Raw genomic sequence first — 27724 nt, 5'->3', positions numbered from 1 at the left:
ACGAGTCAATTTATACAGAATAAGCTTATTGATTAATCAACTTCATCTGTTGATTACTAACAATTAGGATAATTGTAAATGATGATGATTATGATGAGACGGATGATGTTAATGATGATCAATGTGAAAACATGATTAAAATCAATCAGATCAATTGACAATCACAATCAAGAGCAACAACAAAAAAGTCAATCAAAGTTTTAACAATTAGAGAAGTGAAAATTTATTTTTACAATTAAATTGACAATTTAATTAAATCATAAGATAATCTATGAGATCGTATCTTTTAATTGTTAACTATTAATTTCAGTTCAAATTGATTTGAAAATATAAATTTAATTGTTATTTTTTTCAAGCAACTAATTTGATAAAAGTCATAATTTTTTGTTTGATTTGTTAATTGTGATCAAATTTTGTACACAGGACAATTAACTAAAACTAATTGTTTAGTGAGGTAATTGGATGGATTTTGCTTAATTATCACTGGTAAGCTTATTACAATATAAATTGTTAAAGGGAAGAAGATGAGAAAAAAAATTAATTAAATTCCAATTAAAATTAAATTACAACAATTAAGTTTGATATATGATATTGAGGCAGTTGATTAATCCTTTGATTTGCAATTTAAATTGATTGTTGGATAGGAAAAGAGGTAGAGCCTTAAATTGTGACGATGATGATCAATTTGTTTTTCCGTGTTTACAAATTTAAGTAGATTTGATTAGAGTACAACAATTAAATTGATTGTTCCCGTTGTTGTCTCTTCAATCAATTTTCAATCGGTCATTATATGATAATACTAATTGTTAATTGTAAAAATCTCAATTCTCTATCTCAATTACAGGCAATATGTATAATAATATATATAAATAAGAAATTAAAAATTTACAATTAAGTGTATAAATTGTGACAATTAACAAAATTTTTCAAAGTCTTTCGCTTTTTTTCATGGATATAATTGTTGAACTGACCAATTGTCGGAAGCTGTTGGGGTCAGTTGATCATCATTAACAGTTACAACACGATTAAGCTTAGCCTCATCATAGATTATATCATCATCATCATCATCTTCATCATCATTATCATCAATATTAACTCTATCAATTTTAAGATTATCTTCATGCTCTTCCTCATCCTCGACGAGATGATCAAAAAGAGGTATTAACACTGAGGTGGAATCTCCTTGTTCTGAAACAAACAATAACAAAAGAATAGGAAAAAAACAATTGATCCTCTAACTTATATATGTATAAATAGTAATTAAAAAAAGTTAATTGTTTGTTAATAAAAATTGTTAAAATTTCATTTGGTTAAATGTTTTCGTTTCCAATTAATAAACAAAACAAAAAGAAAATTAAAATAATAATTTAGGCAAAGAGAGAGGGCATCAAATCATTTGAGATTAAAAGAAAAGCAACAAAATCGAAAGTGTAAATCAATGTGTAACAATTAGTAAATTGTTTAACTATATTATATTTGAAAAGAATTTTTTTTTTATCGATTCATTGACTTGTTTATTGTACTTACAACCATCGAGGTTTTTTTAAATTGTGTTGGAAGTTCAATTAATTGTTTTTATAGTTAATTTCATGTTGACTGTTTTGTTTAATTTTCTTACTCTTTTGGTGTGTGGCTTTTTAATTTTTTTGATTGCACCATTGATCAGGAACACCAGCATCACCTTCATCTCTTTTATTTTATAATCATTTAATTATCATCTTCACCAATTTATTTATTTTCAATTCTCTTCTGGTGTTTTTCTTTCTTTCTCATTGATGTCGCCCTTGCCGTAGATTATATTTTTTATCCCTACCATTTAGTGAGCCTTTGTTATGTTTCTGGGCATTCCAGGAAGGAGCATTTGGTGTAATCGTCAAAATATTTATATGGAGAAAGCTAGCAATTTGTCGGCAAACAATAACAGCATAATGAATGAGATCGGCCAAGGTATATAACTAGGGAAAGAATAGAAGACAAAAAGAAAATCAATTAGAAATTATTGTATTGAGAAGACGAAGAGAAAGAAAAAAATTTTCTCGGAAAATTGATATTATGTGTTCTTGTTGAAGTGGTTCGTGTGTATAAATTGTGTGTGTGTGTGTGTGTATGAATGTAAGGTTTCCCTTGTTTTATACTTGATTAACTTACCAATGCTACCCAGAGGAGAAAGTATTCAGGAAGAAAATTATTAAAATATTGATTAAGGAAAAGCATTGCTGGACCAATAAGAACAGTATCTAAATAGTCCATTTCACTCTTCGTCATATGAGCAACCTATTGTGTGTATGATAATAGTAATTTAGTCAAGAGGAGAGGGAGGGGAGAGAGAAAAGAAATGGAATTATGGACGATTAATCAAAATTCTATTTATAACATGAGAGTTTGCCAGTTAGAGGTTTTCTTTCAAGTCTTTATTTCTCACTCACCACTAGTCTGTTAGTTACTTTGGCTATGATAAGACCAAAGGTAATCAGGTAGAGACACGGATGCTCCTCGAAAAGATGAGGCGATGATTTCTGGTAAATTATGAAAGCGGGTACAATTACGATCGCAATAGGTATACAAGGTGATAGAACACTTGTTCCCTGTGAGAAGAGAGAGAGAGAGAGAGAGAAAATAAGAGTAAAATGAGAAATCAGTAAACGAGGTTAAGGTTATTAAATAGAGTAAACAACAATGCCAATTAATGGTTAGCTCAAGTTTACTCACTGCAACGGTTGATCCATTTTTACCAACACCACCAGCTAATATTACTGAAAAATTATTGAATGCAACAATTACATGGGCAATGGCTGTTGCCACTGCAGGTAATATCTTTAGCTCAATATTTAAGCCAGGTACCTGAGATAGAAAAAGAGAAAATAATGAAACATTAATATAAGAGGTGATGGGATTTTCTTTTCAGATTAATATCAAATAGATAAGTGAAGCATTTTCATTGATATAAGTACAAATGTAAACATCTTAGACATTATTACACTTACATTGGTTGCCCAAAAGCCTTGGCTTGTGAAAGCAGTCAAAATGTTGAAGAAAATAATTGAAAATTGAACCTCGGTGACATCAAATTTTCCAAATTTTAAAGTTGCGGATACATAAGTTTGCCAATGGGCAAGATAAAATAAAAAGGATGCAGCAATACACTGATAGAACATCCAACCAGGATAGTAACCTAATTGAAATGTCAAACAAGTAGCTATTGACGCCAAAACTGTTGATATGGAATCACAGCCATGGTCAAATAATTCCCCTAATGGTGAACTTGTACCGGTGCGACGAGCTTGTTTACCATCGGTAGCATCCAAAGTTTGATATATGAATAATCCGAAGGCGAAAAATAATAATGCCCACCCTGGTATCTAAATAATAGATAAAAAATAAGAGAGAGTGAGAGGGAGAGAGTTAGTGATACTATTATCAATTGGATTTTACTTCCAAGTAGATTAAGTTCACGTGTAAGATGCTCAATTACGGTAGCGAATAAGCCAAGGAAGAGGCGATTTAAATTATCTTTTCGCTTTGTAGCGTGAGCATCAGCTGGTCAGAAGGGGGAGAGAGAAAGACCGAAAAGCAAGCCTGCAATAACAATTGAGATATTTTGACAAGGCCTAGCAACCGATGGCTTTGCTCCCATAATCAAAGCTCAAAGTACTAACGCTCTCAACTGAGAGTAAAACTTATAACCTCGGAGAGCATGACACTGAAACCGCTTGACAACCGATCAGAGAGAGAGAATGAGACAAGAAACAAATAAGAAGAGAAAGAGAAAGAGAGAAAAGGAACAAATAAATGAATACTTGAATCATATGATAAGAGTAGAATAGAAAAAGAGGAAATTACTCAAGCTAAAGTCTCCAAACTATAAGAGAATGGGTTGAGAATGAAGGCAAAAAATTCTAAGAGGAAATAGAAGCTGAAAAAAAAGAAAAGAATTTCATACTTACAGGTTGTTTACCATCTGGAGAATAAAGTACTAAGATAATTGTTGTTACCGCATTAACAATTAGACCCACAAGAGTCATCAGATTAGGTGCCATCCATAAGGGTATCTTTGTGATGAACCAATTCCAAAATTTTTGCATCACCGGATCCAACAGGGTATTACCTGCAGATCTATACTTATGTTCAGTTAACCTATGTAACTGTCTCTCATTTAAAATATCTCCTCCACAGAGTAACATGGTGATGATGGGTGATGATGGGTGATAGTAAAAGAAAAAAGAAATTTATTCTTTTTCTTCCTTTTCTTCTTTCTAAAACTCTCTCTCTCTCTTTTTTCTTTCTCTTCTCCTTTAACCCCCAATAGACCAAGAAGAAGTTTGATTTTTTTTTCTATTCTACAATTTTATATGTATAGAAATAGAAACACATTCACTAATTACAAAAAACGAAACTACAATCACTGGATAGAATAAATATCTTACACCGATGGGAACTTGGTAAAGGCAAAACGACCTTTAAATAGAAACAATTAAATTATTAGATAAAAGAAGAAAAAATTAACAAATTCATTTTCTTTATCATCATCAAATTCATCACCAACTTGAGACTTAACATTTTAGTGAACAGAATCAAATTCATGCAACCGAATTGAGAAAAAAAGTGGCGCCATCTCTTGTTCTTCAGGAGAACTAATCGAACCACATGATAATCAGCACATGTTTTCATCTAAATTAGAATTTCAATTTTTTCTTCTTTGTTTTTGTCTTAATTGTTGATTGTTTTTCGATAAATTAATTATTATTTTTAGTGAGAATTTAGTGAAAGTCAATTGTTAGTCCATAATGAGGCCGTTAACTGACGAGGAGATGAAACTTGTTCTTGGTAAACTGGTAAAATATATTGGTGAGAATACTAAATTACTGATTGACCGATCAGATGATAAATACTGTTTTCGTTTACACAATGATAAAATTTATTATTGTTCTGAGAGATTGATGAAATTAGCTTTATCCGTGTCCAGAGATAATCTCATCTCCTTTGGTACCTGTTTCGGTAAATTTACACATAGTAAAAAGTTTCGCCTGACAATCACTTGTTTAGATTATATTGCTCCATATGCAAAGGTAAGTTTTTCAATCTATCTTTGAATAGAAATGACAATTTTTATTCAATTGAGTAAAATCAGATTGCTGACATTAATTTTTTTCTTTGTTGTTGAAATTTTAGTACAAAATTTGGCTTAAACCATCAGCAGAACAATCATTCCTTTATGGTAATCATGTTTTAAAATCGGGTCTTGGAAGGATAACCGAAAACACCCCAGCATATCAAGGAGTTATCGTTTATTCAATGAGTGATGTTCCTCTTGTAAGTTGAACAATAATGATGATGGAATTTTCAATCCACAAATGAATTTACTAATCATTTTCCTTTGTTTCTTACCTACACCAACTGATCATTTCCAGGGTTTCGGAACAACAGCAAAATCAACCACTGATTGTCGTCGAGTTGATCCTATGACAATTGTTGCTTTCCATCAATCTGACGTCGGGGAATATTTAAGAGATGAAGATGCTCTTTAATTAACTAATTCTTCCATAATTCTCACTGATGCTTTTTCTTTTCAAACATAATTAATAAAAGCAATACCCGTATTTGTATAATAAATGATAAAGAACCAAAAATATCGATACAAAAAATTTGTAGCTGTTTTCAGAATCGATATTCCTACAAGTTGGAATTTTTGGCGAAAAATCGACAAATTGATCGCACCCAAATTGCTAAAAGTCTCGGCATTTGTCACATGAGTCGTGAAATTATTTCTCTTTGTGAATATTTTCCGTTCCAACAAAATGCCGACAACACGCAAAGAAATATCAACACAAAAAGTGATCAAGTATCGGTAAAAGTATCGATACAAAAATTTGTTGTTTATTTTTTTCTCTCTTGTTTTTGTTGTTGTTTTAAACGAATTGATATTTACCTTTAATGTCCGACAATTTGAACTGCATGGGGACCGATATGAGAATGGCGGAGGTACAAAAGTACGAAATGTTGAAGCGATATTACAGTTACTTCGAGAACCAAAGGATGGACAATAAAGATGTTCCTTGTTTAGACAATTGTTCATTGAGAACAAGCAAATTACAAAAAGTGAGTTTTTCTCTTTTCTCTTTCAGTGTCAATCATCTATAACATTTTCTTTTCTTCTCTCTTTCCCTCTTCTTTTTTTTTCTCTCACTTGTGATCTTCATCTCCACCATCATGGAAAACAAACTCTATCCATACGAATCTTCCATCAGCTTGAATTGGAATTGCAAAAAGTTCATGCGGCCCATGAAGAGTTGACTATGTCTTTCACTAGAATGGAAAAATTGGAGAAAAACATGCGTCTCAAATTGGAAATAGACATTGGAATTCTGAGAGAAGAGAATAATAACCTAAAAGCAGAAAGAGATCTTCAGAAAAATGAACTGGAAGCTCAAAGATTAACGATTAAGGAACAAAGGGAATTGATTAATCTTCTTGACAATTCACTCAAAGCCTCACAAAGAACCGTCGCTGAACTGGAAGGTGAACTGTACAGACTAAAGTCATCGGAAAGAAACTCAAGTCAACTCGCTAATACAGTTACGAGCAATCGATCATCGTCACTGAATCTGTTCACCTCCGCCTCAGGTTCCAATTCTAATTGCAGTTCACAGGAAAATAACGCCAATCTAATCACGACCGATGAAACCAATAACAGCAACAATCGAAGCTCCATAATCAGAGCTCTTTTAGCGGAAAGAAAAAATTTCTCCGACCATCTAATAAGAAAGTGATCACTAATCAATTAGCCATATTATTTTTCCCCTTCTCTTCCTCGTGTATCAAATATCAAAAATCTTAATTGTTCTATTTATATTAGTTAATCATCCAACTTAACATGTAAATTGTAAAACATATCAAAGTCACAAAGACCCTTAATCATCCAAAAGTGCTAATAAACTCATCGCCATAATAACAGACAAATGTTTTCTAATCCTAAACAATTACCTAAATTAGTCAATTAATCAGTGACCATTAGTTAAATCATCTCAATCTAGAAGCTAAAACTTAGTCATAGATGTTAATTGTTGGTTGATTAACTTGTCCACTCTTTGGATGACCACTCAAAATTTAATAGAAATTGACTGATTTAAACTTTTAATTGCTTAAGAGTAATTAACAATTGATTGTTGATTCTGTCTACTGGTTTGTGTAATTAATTGTTACATTGATTATCGATGAAAAGTTTACCTAGTTAACTTGTGATAGCCGATGTTACAAGACAAAGTTAATCACCTAAATAATTAATCAATCGTTGAGAATATCAATAACCACAATTAGTAAATTACACAATTTACAATTGAAAACAACATTAGGAAAACTTTTCCTAAGGAAATAGATGATTAATTTTAATGATAATCAAATTACAATGGTGATTATAATGGTTGTATTATTGGTGATTGAAAAGAGTAAATTAAAACAATAACAACAATCAGCTTCAAATTACAATTTGATTGTCTTGTTGATAGACAAAAATTTCACAATTAAACAGAAATTAAACTTGAAACTCAACAAACAATTAACAAATCATCAAAGAGAAACTGTTGTTAACAATTTACTTTGATTCTCAATCACTAGATGTCTTCATAGTCAACGAATAACAAATTAAAAGTATTGTACAACAATCAGAACGATATCAGAACAATTAACTATGATAATCGATGAGAAGTTGAAACAGGGAAATAATAGTTAACAATTATCAATAATAACAATCAAATTGACACAATTAAAATAAAATAACCAATTGAAAAAGTTAAATAATTTGATGCTACGTTTGAATGGAATTGCGTTTTTTATAAATAAACTAATCAACTACAATTAAAACAATCAGGTAACATTAAACCCGATATTCAAATTTCCTAATCAATCAAGATGATTAGTTGGGTAGAAGTGATAAATTAAATAAATTACGAGCAGGAAAATTTAATTGCAATTGATAATTAAAATACGTTTGCTTTTACCATGTAGATAAAGGTTATCACCAATTCTTGACCGTTAATGACTTTCCCCTCCTTCGAGGCTCTTACAATGTCCAGTAAAAGGCCAAGGTAGTTATTCACTCGCTCAGGTAATCATAACAATCATCATAACAATAAAAGTGGAGGAAAAAAAAAACAACAAACAAACAATAAGCAAAAGGAACTTGTTGTCCGAGTAATAATCTTACTTGTGGTCAAGCTTATCCTCGTAAAGCTCATCAGGTAATAAGGATAAAGCTAATCAGTTAAGAAGATTTTAGCCAATGGTCATATATTTAAATTCCTCCTTTTTTGTTCTCTCTCTCTCTCTGCATCATCAGTGGTCTTCTTTCGTCCATTTACTTCGTCATCCACCCTCTCATCATCTTAGGAAGATTTAACTCTCTTTCTTTATCTTTTTTCCCCTTTAAATGTCAAAGGCTAAGTAACTCAAAAAAAACTTCGATGACCATTGTTAGTATAAGAAAATTTTTTCTCTTCCCTTAAACTGACCCAAAGTTTTCAAAGTTTCCTTTTTCTGCAAACATTTTGCTAACATGTTGACTCTTTCTGAGTTATTAGTTTTCTGTCTATTTTATCATCATCTTCATCTTTATTTTCATCTCTCTCTCTCTCTCTCTCTCTTCATTATATATTAGCATTATTGTTACTTTAATCACTTTCTTCTTGTCTTGCAAATCCATTTGGTGAGCAGACATTTTTTTGCTTCTCACTCTTAACCTAATCATCTTTGCATATATCTAAGTTGTGGTCATCATCATCATCACCTTGTCAATCAATGTCCACTGAATAATATAACTGATTAGGAACATAATTAGTTAATTGTGTCTCTTTCTTTTTCTCTCAGGTCATTCAAAATAATTTCCAAAGAGAAAAACAAATTCCAATACCAATCAATGTCTTCTCATAAATTTCCTGTCAATTTACTTCCTTGTCCACTTTTAAACCTAAAAATTGTCCAACGGTCAGTTCATCCAATCGAATACCAAAGACCAAAGAAAAAAAAAGTGGACAAAAGCAAAAAAAAACACAGAAAAACAGATCAACAGATCAACAATCTAATCACATGTGAATCGTTTCGTTAACTAATGATTCGTTTCTCGGGAGGTCGATTATTATCATCGCCAATTGTTACCTTCCAATGAGTATGAATTACCTGTGTAAATGAACCAAGACAGAGAGCGGGAAAAAAAGAGGTGGACGGGTAAATGATACGAAATGATTAAAACCCGATAATGATAATTTACAACTCGTTTACAACAACAGATACGGTTGATTGATTGGCGTTACTTTGATTGTTTGACTTGTCATTTCTGTTATTATCGTTACTATTATCATCATCATCATAACCATCATTGACATCATCTTCATCACCATTTAATTCAATATTTACATTCATCTTATGAAAGTGGTTCTCTTGTTGTTGTCGATGATGATGATGATGCTGCTGTTGCTCCTTCCTCCATTTAGCACGACGATTTTGAAACCAAACCTTGAGGCCATTTCAGTTGTGTTTTGTGTGTTAACGGGAACGTAAATGTACAAGAAATAAGAGCGAAAAAGAAAGAGGAAGAAAAAAAGTTTAGACATAATAATAAGATTGAGGATAAAAAGAGAAACCATTTTAAGGTTTTTAGAAACGTGAGTTATTCAGGTAATAAGAATGAAGAAGATGATATTTATGTATAAACAAGGTGAATAAGTTTACATTGAAAGAGAAAAGGAAAGAAAGAAAAAGATGATGATGATAAATAAGAAGATGAAGATTGTTCCAGTCAAAATATATATTCAATTCTACAGTCATTTTCTTACCTTTTTTTTTCTTCAAGAGAAAATTCTCTCTCTCTCTCTCGTTCTTTCTTATCTTCATCTTCATCTTCTTTCTGTTTCTCTGTCTTGTTATTTTTGCCTTTTTCTCCATCATCATCATCATCTAGAGTCTTTCCTTTTGCTCTTTCCAAACAAGCTCAGGAAGACAAACTCAACAGTAGGTTGGGTTCTGTTTCTGTTTCTATTTCTCTCTCTCTATTTTCTATGGTCAGTTCTCCTCTCTCTCTCTCTCTCTCTCTCTCTCTCAGTGAAAGTAACTGACCAGAAAGAAAGAGAAAGATACTAAACCTAAGGGGTACTTTCTTAATCGTCCGAGGTAAGTCAAGTGTGAAAAGGCTACTTGAATAGCCAGGGAAAAGTAAAGAGAAAAAAACTTAAGCAGATTTTTCAGATTCCAAAATTTTCTTATATTTATCTTCATCATCATCATCATCATTGTATTTTCAATCTCAAGCGGACACTTATCATCATCATCATCTTCATCATCATAGCATCTCAACACATTGTTATCTAAACAACCTGTTTACCTTGATAATTTATCAGTACGTTACTGTTACTCTCTCACAGAGATATAAATAGTATGAATATCCATGATGATGAGAACAGGTAAATGTATTATTTATTCAGAACAAATAGAAAAGAACAGAATTTTTTTTTACTTTTATTTGTTTTCTTTTCTTGGATCATGTCAAGAATTCTGAGAATTCTGAGTTACCATGGAAATTTAAAGTTGATATCTTATCATCGTTATCATCAAACCATCATCATCATGCTTATTATTTGAAGCTAATTTTTGACTGATGATGTTAATGAAAAGGAGATTGAAGTTTTTATTTTTTTTACTTCTCATGTAAAAGGTAATAATATCTATTGCTAACTACTAATCACCCGGAATGATAATAATGCTAATGGTTAATAATAATATTGATATAATACACTAATCGTATAATAATAATAGGTTACTAACGAAGGGTAAAGTAACGAAAATTAAGATTGCGTGCTAACAATTTAGATTCTGAGGGAAATCTGAGAGTTCAGATGACGAAGGTAAAAAATTTTCTTTTCTTTTTCTTGTTATTCTCGATGATTAGAATTGTTCATTTTTTTTTATTATTTTCTATTCTTTTTCTAATCTAAATTAGTTAATTGATCAGAATTGAAATTGTTGAGAGTAACAATCATTTGGTTTTCCTTTTGTGATTCATGATGATTGTTTTGACCCAGAGACGATTAAACTTATTGATTGTAGAGGATGAGGATGATAATTCATCTCTTACAACAGGAACCATAAAAACTGTTCAGTTGAATTCTGTATATGAATTAGTTGTGTTTTTCTGTTTCAATGGTAAATAATATGAAGTAAATTATGAATTCCCTTCGGTTAATTAGTTTTTTTCTGGTGTAGTTAAAGTTTTCCAATTTGTGGTTAGTGTTTAAATTGTTGCTTTTTAAATTGTTATCTGTTTTTCTTGTGATAATTTATTGTTTTCTGTTTTTTTCTCTTTTTTTTCCTCTGCTTTTTGCAAATACTGTTGTTCTTGTTGATTGTTTGAAATAATCAATTGATTAGTAGGAGAAATAACTAATCAAATGATTGCAAGTTTATTTTTATTTCTATTATGATAATGAGAATAATTATCATTATGATTGTGATTATGGTTGAGGTTGTGGTGTTGGTGATGAAATTGATTATGAGGAAAAAGATTTTTATTAATAAATTTGAAAACAGAAATTGTATTGAAATAATTATATGAATTTAGATGAAGGTGAAAAGATAAAGATGAGGATAAGATGAGGATGAGGATGAGGATGAGGATAGTATTTCTAATCCGGAGCTTTATTAATCTTTAACTCTTCTTTGTTTCTCTATAGGAGTCTGACGATTATGATGATGTGGATGATGATGGAAAATTATTATTTCTGTTAAAAAGTAAAGAGAGACTAAGAATCAAAGAGAAAAAGAAAGAGAAGAAAGAAAAGAAAGAAAAGAAAGAAGAGATAGAGAGAAAGAGAGAGATGAGAAAATTTGAGACTGCAAGTTTCCTTTCATCGATGGAAGATGATGATGATGGTGATGAAGATGATAGAAAAGAATAGTAATCATAATAAGCTAAGATGAAGACTAAGAGAAGAGCAAGAAGGATGATGATGAAGAAGAAGTAAAAACAAGGTGCCAAAATTGTTGCCAAATTTTGCGCTAAAAAACGAGACTAAACTTTAATCAGTATTCATGGTTCCTCTTTTTACTTTGGTTATTTCAAAGTAGAAACAAGATGATGATAGAGAAGAAAACGAAAAAAAGAAACATGATGATAAATGGAGAAAGGGTATAAAGAGAGAGAGAGAGAGAGATGATGATGATGATGATGATGAAAGGTAAATAGAAGGTGAGTTGATAATGATAATGATGATGATTAGAAGATAAAGAGAATCTAACAAAGTATGAAAGTAGGTGAGTCCGTTAAAAGGATCATATTGATGATTAGAAAAAGAGGAAAATGATTAAAACGATGAAGATAAAGACCAAGATGAAGATGAAGATGAAAAATGTTACACTTTAAGATATTGTTTCTAAAATGAACAACAAATGAAATCGATGAAAATTAAAATATAAAAAAAAGATGAAAATGTTTATCTTTTCATCAATCAACATCCTTGTTAAGGTTAAGTGAAAGTTAACGACAACCTTTAAAAAGAGTATTAATTCAATATCATGGTAAATAATCATTATGAAGATGATGATGATCATGATGATGGTGATGATGATAAAGATACATTCCACCTTGTTTAGAGTGAGAAAAAAATCTAATGCATATTTATCCTCCTTCTCATCATTTCCAGTTTGCTCATCATGATTTTACTCTGTAAAAATTATGGACCATCAATTTTTCCTTGCAAAGAAAACAGTTGAGAGAGAGAGAGAGAGAGTAGGCTTGTTAATCTAAATTAGCTAAATAAATCAGCGCCTATCATCATCACCATCATCATAATCATCTTCATTATTCACCTTACGGGCAAAAGAAAATCTCCCTCTCCATCATCATCAACATCGTTATCATCATCACAATCTCTTCACATCTTTTTTTCACCTTCTTCTCAAATCGTGTATTGAATCACCATTGAAACAAAAACAACAACAACAAATGATAGACTTTTTTACCTTGTCTATTTTGGGTTTGGTTCTGTAAATATTTGAACTAATCTTAGGTTTTTCTTAGGTACCTTTTTCTTGGATGATGAAGATACTGGAAATTGAGTAAACGGGCAAGGTAAAAGGTTGGCCCAGGTAAAGGTAAAAAACGAGCACATAAACAAAGAGAAGATGAGAAAACACATAAATAACAAATTATACTCACTCGAAGCAGAGAGAGAGAGAGAGAGTAACTCCCAATCATTCAAATAATCATTTTAACTTTCATCATCCTCATCATCATCTCCATCATCATTATCATTATCTTCTTCTTTCTCTCTTTTTCTTCCAAAGGTCACAAAATTACAATAAACAACATGGCCTGAAGGCCGTTTGCCGCACGATGTAATCATTTCCGTTTTCAACACTTAACAATCAAACGTTGACGAGATGGTTACGTTGATGATGATGATGATTACCTTTCCAAAAAAAACACATCAATGGTAATAATTTAAAAAGGTAAGTGTTTCAAACTGATCAATAATTAGAATTGATGAAAAGTAAGATTGTCAGAGAAAAAGTTTTCAAAGTTAATTGCAATTGATTACGAGTGTCAAAAGTAAATCAATTATTCTGCCACTATAACATAAAAATATAAATTTGATTATAATTAGAGAAACAAATTAATTGTAGAGAAACAATTTACTTTAAAATATTAATTTCTTTCATGGTCAACTAATTGTAGAAGTTAAAAAAAATTTTTTCGTTGATTGTTTCGTTAATATGAAAAACTATATATTAATACACATAAAAAGCTATTGACCCTTTGCAATTAACAATTTGCAATTTGATTAATTAAATGGTTGATTAAAGTAGGAAAAATATATTATATACAAAGACTCGAGTAAATCAAATTAATAGCAATAAATATAAATATAAATTGTTTAGATTTATCGTTTCAAGTCAACAATCAACAATCATCATTATTACACCTATGATTTTGAATGGTTTTCATTTAGCAGCGTAAAAAAAACCAGCAACAGTTAATAATTACAGTTGATTGCATTCTTGCCTGATGCTGTTGATTATCATGATTATCATCATGATGATGTTATTTAATCTCATTGACCGTAATGGTTAAATTGTCCGTGAACAAGAAACGGTCTACCACAAGTTCATTGAGCAACAAATAAACAAACAAACAGCAAAAAATAATAAACAACAAGCTAAAGTTATGGATGATGAAGATGATGTTTGAATGAGTGGATGATGATGATGATGATGATGAAGAAGCAAAAATCATCAAGATCATTGAAAAATCATAAATGAAATATTAACTCATCTCTTTTACTTCATCATCTTTTTTTTTCCTCCTACTTTTTGTCTCATCTTCAAAACTTTTATTTACTTTGGAGGATCAACTTGATTAGTTAATGCAAACAATTAACTTAAACAAAAGTAATCATATGGTTTTGGACACGTTCATGTTAAATCATTTGAAAAGGTTGTCGTTAACTTTCACTTAACCTTAACAAGGATGTTGATTGATGAAAAGATAAACATTTTCATCTTTTTTTTATATTTTAATTTTCATCGATTTCATTTGTTGTTCATTTTAGAAACAATATCTTAAAGTGTAACATTTTTCATCTTCATCTTCATCTTGGTCTTTATCTTCATCGTTTTAATCATTTTCCTCTTTTTCTAATCATCAATATGATCCTTTTAACGGACTCACCTACTTTCTTACTTTGTTAGATTCTCTTTATCTTCTAATCATCATCATTATCATTATCAACTCACCTTCTATTTACCTTTCATCATCATCTCTCTCTCTCTCTCTCTTTCTCTTTATACCCTTTCTCCATTTATCATCATGTTTCTTTTTTTTTTTTCTTCTCTATCATCATCTTGTTTCTACTTTGAAATAACCAAAGTAAAAAGAGGAACCATGAATACTGATTAAAGTTTAGTCTCGTTTTTTAGCGCAAAATTTGGCAACAATTTTGGCACCTTGTTTTTACTTCTTCTTCATCATCATCCTTCTTGCTCTTCTCTTAGTCTTCATCTTAGCTTATTATGATTACTATTCTTTTCTATCATCTTCATCACCATCATCATCATCTTCCATCGATGAAAGGAAACTTGCAGTCTCAAATTTTCTCATCTTTCTTTCTTCTCTTTCTTTTTCTCTTTGATTCTTAGTCTCTCTTTACTTTTTAACAGAAATAATAATTTTCCATCATCATCCACATCATCATAATCGTCAGACTCCTATAGAGAAACAAAGAAGAGTTAAAGATTAATAAAGCTCCGGATTAGAAATACTATCCTCATCCTCATCCTCATCTTATCCTCATCTTTATCTTTTCACCTTCATCTAAATTCATATAATTATTTCAATACAATTTCTGTTTTCAAATTTATTAATAAAAATCTTTTTCCTCATAATCAATTTCATCACCAACACCACAACCATAATCACAATCATAATGATAATTATTCTCATTATCATAATAGAAATAAAAATAAACTTGCAATCATTTGATTAGTTATTTCTCCTACTAATCAATTGATTATTTCAAACAATCAACAAGAACAACAGTATTTGCAAAAAGCAGAGGAAAAAAAGAGAAAAAAACAGAAAACGATAAATTATCACAAAAAAGCAGTTATAACAATTAAAAAGCAACAATTTAAACCACAGAAAATTGTAAATCAAATAAATTGACAAATAATAATAATATTATCCTAATCATCTAATACAATATTTATTTTCCATGCGTTAGTTTTATGTCAACAAATCAACCAACCATAAAATTGACTCAAGTATCACCTCTATATTTACTCAATGGGATTGGATAATAATAATAATTGAATAGATGATAATCCTCTCGGGATGAGGATGCTAAAAGATGCGTATGTTTATCCGAGTACACATTCATACAATATAGTACATAACATTGCCTCAAGCAGATTAACGATCCATTCAAGTGCATTATCAATGAAAAGTACAAAATTTCCCAAAAAAATAAGAAGAAAAAAGTAAAAAAAAAAGTTCTATTCTTATCTGTTTGATAGATTCCATGACAAAAGGTAACACAATGACAATTGTGATTATAAGAATCATGATAATGGTGATAAATTTAACTATTATAATTATATGATGAAATTTCATCTATTACAAAGGTATCAAAAGGGTTCGGTTTGTAGGTCAGGGTGGGTCGGGGGTGAACAAAGTCAGAATTAAAAGTGACCTCCCACTTTAACCCTCTCACCACACGAAGTAGTGTTAACACCACATCGCCCTTCCCTCGGTGTGTCTCTGCCGATTCTTAAAAGAAAAGGTAGAACTTTTTTTTTCTCTCTCTTCTACTACAAAGGGACGAGAATCGATCGTTTTTTTTTTGGCGGATTGTTTTCTTTTCGTCTATTATTGTTATCACTATTTGTCTCATATTACGTTTACAGTGGGAAGTCGTCGTGGTTGTTTCCATTCTTACCCTCAGGGTAAAATAAACAGCGTCAGTATCAGTTTGTAAGGTAATCAATATACATTTTTGTGTAGGTATTAGGTGTGGGGTGGGGGCGATGGAAAATATCAACAAAAGAGTGCAAGGTAACTTATGAAGAGAGAGGAAGAGAAAAGTTTTTTTTTCTCTCTTCTATTTTTTTTTTCTTCGCTTCGAAAAAAAGGTCGAAGGTGAAAAAGAGCTGAACTTAATCAGCTTATCAAGATGTTCATCTTCCTGCTCTCGCTTTTCACTCCAAGGACAAGAAAGATGATTCGAGTTTGAAGTCGAACTCTCTTTTTTATTTTTCTTCCGGAGTGATCGGGCCTTTGGTGGGTCTCTCATTTTACTCAACACTGACCATCAAAAGGCCATTTAAAAGGTCAGTTAATCGCATTAAAGATTCGTACTTAAGTTGACTTATCTTTATGTCTCTTGTTTTGAATATTCAAAATTTTCGAGCTCTAAAAACAAACTTTATCATCTTTATCCTTATTTTCAGTTTCCTCTTCCTCTTGTTCATCCCCTCAGGTCAATGATAAGTTCATTAAAAGATTGTAACTTAACAATTATTGACGAGCTTATAAATTTGAACTTTTTAGAACATTTCGAAAAAAATAATTCTTTCCTATTCTGATTTTATATACTTTCTTCAACTTGATTGATTGATTGATTGATGTTCATTGATTGTTATTGTTATGTATTAAAATCCAGACACATTAAAAGTAAACAATTAATCCTTAATAGTGTTACTAATTTTAATCACAATTAACTGATCGGATGTTATTGTTATCATGATTAATAATCATCTAACTAATCATGTAATTGATTATGTTTACAATTAGTTAAACAATTAACTGTGTTAATTGTTGATTTCACCAGTCATGTCTGTTAAAATGGACGAAGCAAAAATATTAGCTTAATTGTTGAATAAAGATTAATTGTTTACCATTAAATTTCCTTGATTAATTGACTAATTTCCGGTTTTTAACTATTTCTAAATCATTTGATTTGGTAGCAAAACGAGACGACAAAATATAAAATGATAGACACATCATAACAATTAACTGGATGCAATTAACTATCAAATTAAAAAAAAACTCAATCACAAGAGAAACAATAACAACAACAATTAAGATGGAAAGTTAATCAATTAAATCTAATCAACGTTATTGACTATTAACAATTAAAAATCAATTCACTTGTTTCTTACCATTCCAATGGTGCAAACTATTGTTCCGATTGTTTTGTTTCAATCATCTAATATTAGTTAATTGTTCCAGTGTTTTATTAAATATCACAGTAAATTGTTTCGGTAATTAAGTTAATTGTAACAGTTAGAAAAACTATATCAATGGTTTTCAACCATTGAAAGTTTCAAGAGGCTCTCAGGCTAAGAATCTGATATCATGAGGATTTTTTTTCTTCCTTTCCAATAATCTAACATGACCTGAGATTACTGAATCTCTATTGTTTAATATACTTGTTTTCAAGAGATTATCATCTTGAGAGAGAAGAGAGAGAGAGAGGATGATAACACTCTCATTCTCATCATCTTATTATTTTCTCTTCCAGGTAACTTTTACTTCTTGTTGAGATATAACCTTAAGATCCAATGTGATCCATTGTAACTGAATATAAGATTTTCTTAATCATTTCCTTATCTCTGATAAATTGTTTTCTTAACAATGGTTAGATAATACAATTAATCATCTAACAATCATAATGATTGGTAACAATTAACAACTTTGTTATTGTTGTACTTTGATTAATTTAAAAGGAAACTGCCATTGGTAACAATCAGGTAACAAGAAAAACAACTTATATGTAGTAATATAATAATCTAATACACACACACACACACAGTAAACAATTGAACAACTAAATTAAGTTAAAATTGATAACTGGATTAAGAGAGTTAGTATTTAGTATATTAATTATATCCCTTAATCATTAACGATCACATGAACAGCAATTAAAAACAAAAAGGATAACTTAATGTTCACCACTATTACTGATAGAGTTTGTAATTAATCAATCAATCAGATTGATTGAGATCAATTTTGAAAGTTTCTCCCCTTTGTCTCAATCACTTTTTTCATGATGGATTAGATCAATTTAAATAATGATTAAACCAACGTCGGCAATTAACAAACTGTAACACCTCACGTTAGATTATCACAAGTAAAATGAGAATCTCCTTTTCTCATATCATTTAATCATCTTCATCTTCATCTTCGTCTTCACCTTAACCACCTTAGGATCATCCTTCTTATCATCATCATCAATCCTACAATTAACTAATTATAAGCTTATCCTTAATGTTATCAGTCATGTTTATGTTGATCTGGAACTTTTTTGTTTCTCTTCTCACGAAATAACGACATCAAATAGTATCTTTCTCACTATCATCCTCATCATCTTTATCTTCATCATCTATGTCATTCAGCTACTGTTTCTATCTTCCATCATCTTCATCAGAACTAACGTTATCCTATCATCCTCTATGTTTCTCTTTCTTTTGGCTCATTGATATGATTTTTTTTGGCGAAATTTTTTTTTTTCGTAGTAACGTAACATGTACTTACGATGGTACATAATAATGGGTCTCGGGAGTTTTTGGTTTACAATTGAAAGGTAAATGATGATTGAGATGATGGGGATAAAGATGAAGATAATTGTTAATAATAATGATAAGTGATGCGGTGGAAAAATGTAAATTAGTTAAATTATGTTCAACTATTATCATGATGATTATCTGAATTTAAGTATTTCCATCTAATTATGTGTTTATTGTGAGATTAGTAGTTTATATTTTTTTTTACTTGTGTGTCAAAGTGGAAGCTTCTTGTGGGGCCAGGGAAGAAGATGAAGATGAGGATGAGGATGATGAGGAGGAGGAGGGGATGAGGTGGTGGTGGTGTTGTTATTTGTTGCTGGTGGATAAGGAGGAAGATGAGGATGGAGATGAGAAGGGAGGATAACGATGATATTGATGAATTAAGATCTAGTTTTCTTGTTGTTGTTCAACTTTTCTCTGTCAATTCTGGCTTATTTTTTACTCGGTCAGGGGAAGATGAAGATGATGATTAGAAGATGATGATAATGATGATGAAAAGGAAAGCAAAATAGAAGAGCAGATTATAAGCATCTTAACACGCTTTATCTTCTTACAGTTAAATACAGAGGTTGTTATGTTATTATTACCTTACTTGTTAGAAGATCGAAGAAAGAAAAGAGAGAGAGAGAGAGATGAAGATCATCCTCATTTGTAGAGAGAAAGATGAAGAAAAAAATGTATTCAGCTCACTCGAATATCTTTATCTCCATCCTCCTTCTCATCTTCAACTCCAACTTGATCATTCTTATTTATGTTCAAGATAACAAGATGAGTCTCTTCAATTAACTTCCGGAATTCATCAGCACTATATTTCCGGTCATCAAAACTAACACACAAACTTATTACAAGGATCAAAAATCATCATCTTACAAAGAAACAAAATTACAAGATGTTGATGTTGATGATGATTAGGGAGAGAAGAGAGAAGAGAGAAGAAGATGAAGATGGAGATAGAGATGAAGATGATGATGATGAGAGTGAGAGGGTGAGTGGGAGGGAGGGAGAGGAAGGATATTGAGGTTGAGTGGTTGCCAGTAATTTTCAAACATTTTAACTCAACAAAAAGGCGCTTTTGTTGAACGGATGAACAAGATTTCTCATCATTTTCATCATCATCATCTTCATAACTTTGTTTCTCTTTCTTTTTCTCTTAAATTTCCATCATCTTCTTCTCTGTCTTTTTTATTATATTGTTAATGACAACAACAACAATCATAATTTTAAATTGTCTTTTTTTTCTCAATGTAAAAAAGTGTAATACAAATTGGTTGTTGCTTTTTTTACCAAAAAATTTTCATCATCATCTTTATCTTAAAGGATCATCTTCATCATCTTCCCTCAGTCATTTCCTCTTTCTTTCTTGGTTTCATGGTAAAGGAAGCAAAGAAACTGTCAAATAGACCTTGATTATCATAGAGATGATGATGATGATGAAGATAATGATGATACAATGTTGATATTCATGTTCCCAAAGCAAAACATTTACATCTTATTACTTTTACTAAACCACAAGATAACATTGACTTTAACCAACCGCATCAGTATTAACTCAACCATCATCTCTCACCTTCTCCTCTCACCTCCTCCTCTTCCTCCTCCCACTCTTAGTCCTCTCTCATAATCATCATCATCATCATCATCATCTCTCTCTCTCTCTCTCTCGCTAGTAAAACAATTATTCAATTCAAATTAGCCAATGAAATAATTAGAATGAAAGAAAACTTTTCTTTCCAAAAGAAACTAAACCTTTTCCCTATCTAATGATATAGCAAATTATGTACCAAAGGCTAATTAATTGTTCTAATTATCACCAATTAACACGTAACATTTGTTAATTGTTAGACTTTCAATTAGTCTGTTTTTTTACTTTGCATGAGATTCAACTAATCACGATAATGATAATTAGATTATGATTAAGATGAAAGTTTTTATATTTCGTATGATAATTGTAACGTTCATCATTTGTGATTGGATAAAATTGAGCAAAGTCTTCGGTTTTTTTTTAATTGTAATTGAGAAAATTTCTCTTTCAGCTTAATTGTTACAATTAATAAAATGTAATAAAAGTAATTATTAATAGCTCAACTTTTCCAATGAATATAAATTTAATTAGGCAAGAAATTACTCCAACTACAAATGATTTATTAACGTAACCTTTTCAAACGTTAATAGTTAATTGTTATTTAAATCATCATCATGATCATTATCATCTTTATTGAAACCACTTGATGATTAAGATGAGGATAAAGATGAGAGAGAGAGAGAGACAAAGTCTTGACACAAAAAGATGATAAATCTTATCTTCCAAATGATAATGTTGATTGTTTATTGATGACATTTAAATTGTTTACATTAAGAGGTAATATTAAGATGATGATTGGTAACAATTGACCAGAAAAATGAACCCAAATTTAACCAGAAAACCACATAATTAACCTTGATCATGATTTAGTCAAGTAAACAATTAGTTAATTAGCCAAATTATTTAACCAACAACTTATAATTGTAAATACGAAAGGAAAAAATCACCAACATTTTCATTGACAATTAGATAAACAATCAATACAACAACAACAACAACAACAACAAAATTTGAAAATAACAGTGATAATTAAACTAATTATGATGATGATGATTAGCTGACTATTAAAGTTGATAGATGGAAAGTAAACTAAATCAAATTAATCATCAATCCTAAGTTAAAGGTAATAATAAAGTCAATAAAGATAGTGAATTATAATGATAATTGTAATCAACTTGAAGCCATAATAATCAACTGATTGTCATCCATAAGTTACTTTGGTAACCATTAACGTTAACGATTATTATACAATTGATTATTTGGGTTAGATTGTTAAGATGAGCTTTAATTTGATTGTTATGAGTAAAAACCAATTGAATTAATTCTCATTAACAATACATATTAATTGATAATGATTAATGATGAATCAACTCTCATTTCTTTCATCAAGATAATTAACTAATTACGGAAATGATAAAGTATATGAATTGTATTTCTTTCGTTTCTTTTTTCATTAACAATCAGTTTGGATTTGTCATTTAATTTAGTTATCAATTGTATAAATAATTGACTCTTTAATTGTTTGCTTTTTCAATTTAATTGAAAGTTAATCAGATTAATATGATTTTCCATTAAAAATTAAGTTTCTTTTCAACTTGTTGATTTGATTTTGTGTATGAGGAATTGAAAAAAAAAGTCACATTGATTGTTGATTGTGTGTTTGTGTTGATTATTATGTTGATTAGCGGTTAACTATTGATTGATTGATTGATTGTTAACCTTAAGAGGTCGGTGGATTTAATAAATTAACTTCAAGTGGTTAACGATACGATATTTAATCGTAAAGTGTATTTGATGAAACGGTAAACACTGCAAATGAAAATCAAACAAATTAACAGTAACTTTTTTTTTCTTAATCAACTTTAATCATCTTAACAGTTAAGACAACAATTTAACAATGTAGTAAAAGTCATTGGCTTTAATTGGTGAATCGGCTTTGAAACAAATCAAATAATCAAGTCAATCGGTTTGCGACAAATTGATTACTACCGTTAACTAATGACGCTACTATTTTTTTTCCTCATTTCAATTGCAATTGAAAAAAAAAGCAAATCAACATGATCAAGTTGTTGATGATTATGATGACAGAGGATGATGATGATGATGATGATGATGATGATGATGAAAGATAAATGTTTTCAATGATTAGAAAACTAAAATTGCAATTACATTTAATAACAGCAAAAGGGTCAAGCAAATGATGGACTGACCAAAGGTGAGTATGTAACAGAAAAGGAAAAGGTAACAAAAGAGGAAGACAATTTGAATGATGATGATGATGAGAGAGAGAGAGAGCATCCAACCTGATATATCAAGTGTTATCATCATTTAATCATCATCATCATTGGGAGCTGATTATGATTACTGCAATTTACCTGGAAATGTTTATTTTTATGATTTATTTTTCTTCATCTTTTCTCATTTGTTGTGTTGTTGTTACAAGTAAACTTGCACTGACGATTTGACGATAATCATGATAATTGTGGCAATAATCATATAATAATAATAGTTAATGATGATAATCATGATGGTGATTATAAAGGTTTGCAATTCAGGTGAGTGAGTATTTCATGTTTCTTTATATTGTCACACGTTTTCTCATCATTCTCAGTCTATGATTGTTACTTTTTCATTTTTTTGCTCTTCTTCAAATGAGTTGATCAAATTATCATCATCATCACAATTTAATTATAAAGATGACAATTGATGATGAAAGATGATGACAATTCCAAATAAAATGATGCTAAATTAATTGTAATTTCAAAATATACTATTTGCAATATTATTCATTCATTTTATCTCCATGATTATGATTGATTGATCTTAAATTTGATTTGATTTTTTTTCACTATTCTTGAGATTTGATTAATTTGCTTTACTTGCAATTGTTTCTGGGTCAAACTAATGTAACATGAAAGTAATCATAACAGTTATTATTTAAATTAGCACAAGAAAACAGTATTTAACTTGATTAGCAGTTTACTAATCAAGTTTAATTTGTATAACAATGTATCAAGATTCATGGTGATAATTATCAGTCAAGAAATGGAGGTAAATCAAGATGATTAATTTAATGAATTAAATTAATGATTTTCAAGGAAGGAGGCAAATAAGACAATTGATAAATGAGGATGAGGATGAGGATGATAAATAGAAGGTGGAGAAAGAAGGAAGAACCTTGAAAAGGATATTGACATTGGAATAAAAAAAGAGAGAGAGAGAGAGTAAAGATGAAGAAGAGAAATTTATAAGAAAGGTGAGGATGGTGATAGTGATGAGGATGAAAAATGAAGTAAGAAAGTTGTTGTTGTTATTGATGAAGTTTTAAATAGACTTGATAAAGTGAGAAGAGGTTGAAATGAGAGTGTTATAAATGGCAGGGTGACCTGAACACACCTTAGCATTTGTACCTGGTGATGATGATGATGTTCATGATGAGGATAAGGCTGATCTGGAAGATAGAAGAGAGAGAAAACTGTGTATCTTATCATCTCTATCATCAATTCAAAGCTAACAAATTTGATACTTTAAGTGTTTTAATAAATAGTATATTTTTTTCAACCATCAACTACACATAGAGCTTAACCTTAGCAACTTTTTCCCTCGGAATGGGAAGACTCTGCAGAGAGAGAGAGAGAGAGAGAGAGAGAGAGAGAGAGAGTAAAGATGAAGAAGAGAAATTTATAAGAAAGGTGAGGATGATGATAGTGATGAGGATGAAAAATGAAGTAAGAAAGTTGTTGTTGTTATTGATGAAGTTTTAAATAGACTTGATAAAGTGAGAAGAGGTTGAAATGAGAGTGTTATAAATGGCAGGGTGACCTGAACACACCTTAGCATTTGTACCTGGTGATGATGATGATGTTCATGATGAGGATAAGGCTGATCTGGAAGATAGAAGAGAGAGAAAACTGTGTATCTTATCATCTCTATCATCAATTCAAAGCTAACAAATTTGATACTTTAAGTGTTTTAATAAATAGTATATTTTTTTCAACCATCAACTACACATAGAGCTTAACCTTAGCAACTTTTTCCCTCGGAATGGGAAGACTCTGCAGAGAGAGAGAGAGAGAGAGAGAGAGAGAGAGAGAGAGAGAGAGAGAATGGTTTTTATCATCGTGATGATTCGTAACGATGATGATGATGATTACCTAGAGGATGATGTTGTTGGTGAGAAAAGAGAAACTCCCCTTGAAGTCTATTTACTAGGAAGATGGAGAGAGAGAAAAAGATAGATGATTAAGAAAATGAGCAAACTCTTGGAGAGACTTTTCCTCTTTTACTTGTTAGTTTTTTTTCTTCTCTAGACTTGAATTCGAATCTCTCTCTCTCATCTTGCAAATAACCTCTAACAAGTGATGATGATGATGCTCACAATACCAATGGCATTGCAACAACAACATCAACAGTCTGTGTAGGTTAAACTAATGGAGTTGAAATCAGCGTGAGTCTTGAGATGTATGTAGTTTACCCTATATCCGGAGCAGGCTCAATGAGAGAGAGAGTGGGGTGGATTTGAAGAGCGAAGTGGAAAGAAAGAAAATGCTCAATAAAAAGCCACACAAAGTACAATCATCAAATATCATCAATATTATTATTTACTTCATTAGAAAAGAAAAACAAAAAATGATCTTTTTTTTGTCTTCTTTTTCCTCTTTCTCTCAAGTGAACATCAATGCAAATACATATTACATCTTGTGTGTTGATCAATCAGATAAATTGCTTGAAATCAATTCGCTGGGCAGAGAGAGAGAGAGAGAGAGAGATTTAGGTTTCAGGTCACGTTTCAGGTCAAATTTTGGTGAATGTAAAATAGGAAGAGGAGGAGATGGTTGTGGTAATGGTAGTGATTGTGGTGGTGATGTTGATGGGAGGTAAAAGAAAAGAAAGAGTTAGAATAGGTAAGATCACCTTGTAAGTATTAATACTACAAACGTTTTGGCGGGTTAACTATTAATTTTTTGATAGATGATCAAGTAAACTGACCAATAGATTATATTTATGGATTATGGTCATTTTTGATGGGATTTACTAACTAGATGGTGTTGTGTTATTAACAGCAACCACGTTACGAGTGAAGATAAGGAAAAGTGGGAGAAGAAGATGAGAAAGAAGAAAGAGAGAGAGAGAGAGAGAGAGGGTCAGAGAACAGGTTCTATTCTAAATAATATGAGAGTGAGAGAGTTTTTAAGCTAATTTAGGCTTGACCAGAGGCTTGACCTTGCAGAAAGAATCATCGTCTTGAGTAAAAGTACATTAAGTTATAATAAGTAAATGTAACAAGGCCTATGGAAAGATGATAATCTCTCTGATCCCCTTGAGGATTCCTTAGCAATTCCTGTTGAAATGAAACTCGATGATGATATTTAGAGTGAATTTCATCATAATCATAGGTGTGAATTGGTGGGGAAATTGTGATAATGAGAATGTTACAAAAGTGTATCATTAAAATAGTTTTACCTGAACTCGAGCCTCTGTTAGATTGATCTGAACTGCGATATCTTCACGAGTTTGAATATCAGGATATTGAGTTGATTGGAATGACTTTTCGAGTTCTAATTGTTGGTGTGATGTAAATGTTGTTCTGAATCGCCTTTGTTGTTTACGTTGCTGAAGATGTGGTGGTTGTTGTTGTTGGGCTTCAGGTCGATGGTGAAGGTTAGATTGACCTTGTTGATTAGGTTGATCAATTGGTTGGTTTCTATTAATCCAATCATTTGAACGAGTTTCAATTGAATCGTTATTATTATCTAATCTTAATCCACTTTCACCAACATCCTCATGATGATGATGATGATGATTGCGTCTTAATTTACTATTGTTAAAATTACTATTGGTATATTGGTTGATTGATGAACCAGGACAATTTAATGTTGAACTTGTTGTTGTTGTTGATTTTAATTCTGATGATGATGATGTTAATTCAATTGGTAGCCAATGGTCAGTTGATTGATTTAATGTTGAAATGATTGTACCTTCATTTGGTGAGGGTGAACATGATGATGGTGAAGATGAAGATGAAGACGATGATGATAATTGTAGGAATAGTTTTCCTGAATTTAGATTATCATGATAATGATTTACTGGATTGTGTAGATTTGTTGATGAAGATGATTCATTTAATCCATCTACAAGATTATCCGGCTGATTAAAATTATCCTCAGAGAAACACTGATAACAATCAATAAGTTTCGGTGTTTGTATTAGTAAATCATTTGAATCTAATTGATTGATTAACTTTTTTTTAAATATCGTTGAACAGTCAATTGTAGGCGATGATCTAATTTCTTGCTGATCAATATGATTAAATTCATTGTGATCACAATTAACTTGATGATGATGATGATGATGATCAGAGGACAGTCTTGAATCTGACAAAACAAACAATCAAAATTTGATGATGAAATTAAATTGTTATCAAACAATTTAGGTTTTTAGTAAATCAAATGAGATTTAATTTGATTAACTTGTTAACAAGATCAAGAAGAAAAAAAAATGAAAAGAATCAAATTCAAATCTAATTAAAAACACAACTATCAACTAATTGAATGGATTACAATTTACAAAAGTAGATTAACTTAATTATGAATGAGACAAGAAAATGAAAACAAACTCACATTTAATCAACTGATCAGTTGATTGCGATTCCATTGATATAATTGTTACCAATCGTTTAATTGTTGGTCCATCTAACATATCATATCAATGGGAATTACGATCATCATATTATTAATAATGAAAGTCACTCTTTCTCTCTCTCATCCCTTATCTTCATCTATCATCATCCTTTCATCATCATCATCATCATAACGAGAAGATTAAGTTGATTGTCTCTCCAAATCCAATATAATCATCATATTGGATTATCCCTTAAAAGGTTTCACGTATCTTCATCATCATCGGCTTTTTTTTTTCTTCTACAACTTCTGATGATGATGAAGAAGATGATCAGATGATGAGGATGACGAAGATGATGATAATTCCCTGCGCATGCGGCGAACTCTCGCACTAGAGGGAGCTCAAGTGTCTCCCTGT

General features: G+C 30.7%; 3 protein-coding genes across 4 annotated transcripts; 1 reads left to right on the top strand and 2 right to left on the bottom strand.

The window, feature by feature from the left end:
• Positions 1–316: 316 nt before the first annotated feature.
• On the bottom strand, positions 317–4537 carry LOC128388012 (cholinephosphotransferase 1-like). The gene is made up of 7 exons (XM_053347346.1): positions 3945–4537; positions 2985–3359; positions 2710–2841; positions 2427–2585; positions 2149–2274; positions 1814–1955; positions 317–1188 (listed from the first exon to the last, which is right to left on the bottom strand). Exons 1-7 carry the CDS (start codon positions 4179–4181, stop codon positions 947–949), a joined length of 1413 nt encoding a protein of 470 aa, XP_053203321.1. The 5' UTR covers positions 4182–4537; the 3' UTR covers positions 317–946.
• Positions 4538–4642: 105 nt separating this feature from the next.
• LOC128388017 (60S ribosome subunit biogenesis protein NIP7 homolog) lies at positions 4643–6957 on the top strand. Of its 2 annotated transcripts, XM_053347355.1 has the most exons (4): positions 4643–5066; positions 5170–5310; positions 5409–6096; positions 6246–6957. In XM_053347355.1, the coding sequence occupies exons 1-3, from the start codon at positions 4785–4787 to the stop codon at positions 5523–5525; spliced, it is 540 nt and encodes a 179-aa protein (XP_053203330.1). In that variant the 5' UTR covers positions 4643–4784; the 3' UTR covers positions 5526–6096; positions 6246–6957. The 2 variants fall into 2 exon arrangements, with proteins under 2 accessions (XP_053203330.1, XP_053203329.1); XM_053347354.1 differs by lacking the exons at positions 4643–5066; positions 5170–5310 and having other exon boundaries at positions 5552–6096.
• Positions 6958–6980: 23 nt separating this feature from the next.
• Positions 6981–27688, bottom strand: LOC128388014 (G-box-binding factor-like). The gene is made up of 3 exons (XM_053347348.1): positions 27307–27688; positions 26150–27060; positions 6981–9504 (listed from the first exon to the last, which is right to left on the bottom strand). The coding sequence occupies exons 1-3, from the start codon at positions 27383–27385 to the stop codon at positions 9256–9258; spliced, it is 1239 nt and encodes a 412-aa protein (XP_053203323.1). The 5' UTR covers positions 27386–27688; the 3' UTR covers positions 6981–9255.
• Between the last annotated feature and the right edge of the window lie 36 nt (positions 27689–27724).

The sequence above is a fragment of the Panonychus citri genome, unplaced genomic scaffold, assembly GCF_014898815.1.
Source record: "Panonychus citri isolate SS breed McGregor unplaced genomic scaffold, ASM1489881v1 Contig00095, whole genome shotgun sequence".
Taxonomy (NCBI): Eukaryota; Metazoa; Arthropoda; class Arachnida; order Trombidiformes; family Tetranychidae; genus Panonychus; species Panonychus citri.
Note: the sequence above shows the minus strand (reverse complement) of the source record. Positions and strands in the feature narration are given on the sequence as shown.